The 1,838-nt window shown below is 42.5% G+C and overlaps 1 protein-coding gene across 1 annotated transcript; it reads right to left on the bottom strand.

Annotated features, from left to right (window-relative positions):
* Positions 1-309: 309 nt before the first annotated feature.
* Positions 310-1,548, bottom strand: LOC149158510 (uncharacterized). Its single transcript, XM_089434015.1, has one exon. It carries the CDS (start codon positions 1,546-1,548, stop codon positions 310-312), a length of 1,239 nt encoding a protein of 412 aa, XP_089290141.1.
* Positions 1,549-1,838: the final 290 nt, after the last annotated feature.

The raw sequence follows: 1,838 nt of genomic DNA, 5'->3' as shown, positions 1-1,838 counted from the left end.
ACTTTCCGGCTCATCCTTCTTGGGAATGAGAGCAATAAATGTTGAGTTAAAAGGTCTATAGACAACTCCTTTCAGCCTAGATTCATCAACTACTTCAGTTAACTCAGCTCCAATTTGTTCCAAAAAATGGAGAAACAGTTCTATAGTCCAGCCATCAGGGCCTGGGCTTTTGTCTTTGCCCATGAGCTTCATAGTTGTTTCAATCTCCTCCTTAGTAACCGGAATTGTAAGGTCTTCTGCTTCATCTTCCTCAATGGATCTAGGAAAACTTTGCACAGTTCTAAAGACTTCTGTAATAGTAGCCTCTCCCTAGTCTGCAAAAATATTTTGAAAATGTCTTTTTCCCAAACCAGAAAGCTCTGGGAGGGAGCTGACTTCTCTCCCTTCTTCATCTTTAAGGCGCCAGATAGTATTTAAAGATTTCCTTCCTTTTGCAAAATTATGGAAAAACCTAGTGTTCTCATCCCCAGATTTTAGCCAAGTTGCCCTACTCTTGATCCTCCACTCTTCTTCCCTTTCCAAAAGAATTTTATTTTGCTGCTTCTCCAAATGAAGGATTCTGTCCTTTGAGACTTGTGAGGAGTATCCATCTGACTCCATACTCTCCATCTGCTTCAGCTCCTCCCTTATACTGATCATCTCCGCATTTTGTTTCAATTTTCTGTCCTTTGCCCATGAAATTGTGGCTTGCTTCAGTCTTTTTAAATTCTCCATGAACAAAAAACTTTTATCCTCGCCTGCATTGTGATCAGGGTGAATCCATGTTTCTTTAAACAGATTGCAGAAAGTGGAATCTTGGAGCCATGCGAGATTGAACTTAAAAGGGGCAGGAGGTTTGTGAGGAGGAATAGTTATGTCTAAGAAAATCGGGAAATGATCCGAATTCCCTATTTCCTCAACCCACTGTCTGATCAAAGGAGCTTTAGAAGATAATGACTCCGTTAACAGAAAACGGTCTATTCTTTTGGCTATCTGGCCTTCTCCTATCCTTCGATTCCTCCAAGTCGGCTTAAGCTTGAGCGGGGAGGGATCTATTAAATTATTCTCCGTGATGAGGTTGTAGAAAAAATCAGTAAGGGGATCTTCTCTCGCAGATGGACCCCAAGCTTCAGCTCTACCCATGGAAAAATTTAAATCACCTCCCATAATCATCAAAGGTGATTTCATAATAGATTTTGTCATCAAATCTTCCCAGAAGGAATCCCTGCCCTGACATGGCTCGTAGATATTTACTAAGGTGATGGGGAAAGTGAAGTCTGGGGATATTATCTCCATGCCCATAACATTTTTCATCCCCCAATGGTTGATGGCTTTTACCCGCCCTTCTTTGTAACCAATTGCGATGCCCCCCGAATGACCAGAGGCATCCATAGCAATGAAAACCCACCCAGGCAGAAGGGATTTAAGCATAGGTTCAATCTCGGAAGCCTTCCCCAGGGTTTCTTGCAAAAAGATAACATCTAAATTGGAGTTAGATATCCAATCTTTCAAGGCCAGTTTTTTAGGTTTGCTGGCCAAACCTCTGCAATTCCAAGATGTCAGGATCATTTGATAACACCCTCAGGGGGATGAGCTACTCTAAGAACCCCCGGGATAGAATATTGTTTACCATCTGCAACATCCAATTTAGCTTTTAGTTTTGCCTTGGACATATCTGATTTCCGTCCTCGTTTGTTTTTGGAACTGTTCTGTGAATGGATCGGTCCCAAACCACCTACAGACCCCTGATCCTCATGATTCCCTCCCAAAGATCTCAGGTTGTAAGGGCAAGGAGGCCGAGTTACTGGGAGTGACAGGGGAGGCCATTTGTCTTCACAATTTATATCCAGAGACGGTAA

Source organism: Pinus tabuliformis, chromosome 5_2, assembly GCF_031772625.1.
Source record: "Pinus tabuliformis cultivar Carrire ecotype Pingquan chromosome 5_2, CPIR1, whole genome shotgun sequence".
In the NCBI taxonomy this organism is placed as follows: domain Eukaryota; kingdom Viridiplantae; phylum Streptophyta; class Pinopsida; order Pinales; family Pinaceae; genus Pinus; species Pinus tabuliformis.
The sequence above is the reverse complement of the archived record's forward strand: the minus strand, read 5'-3'. Positions and strand labels throughout refer to the sequence as shown.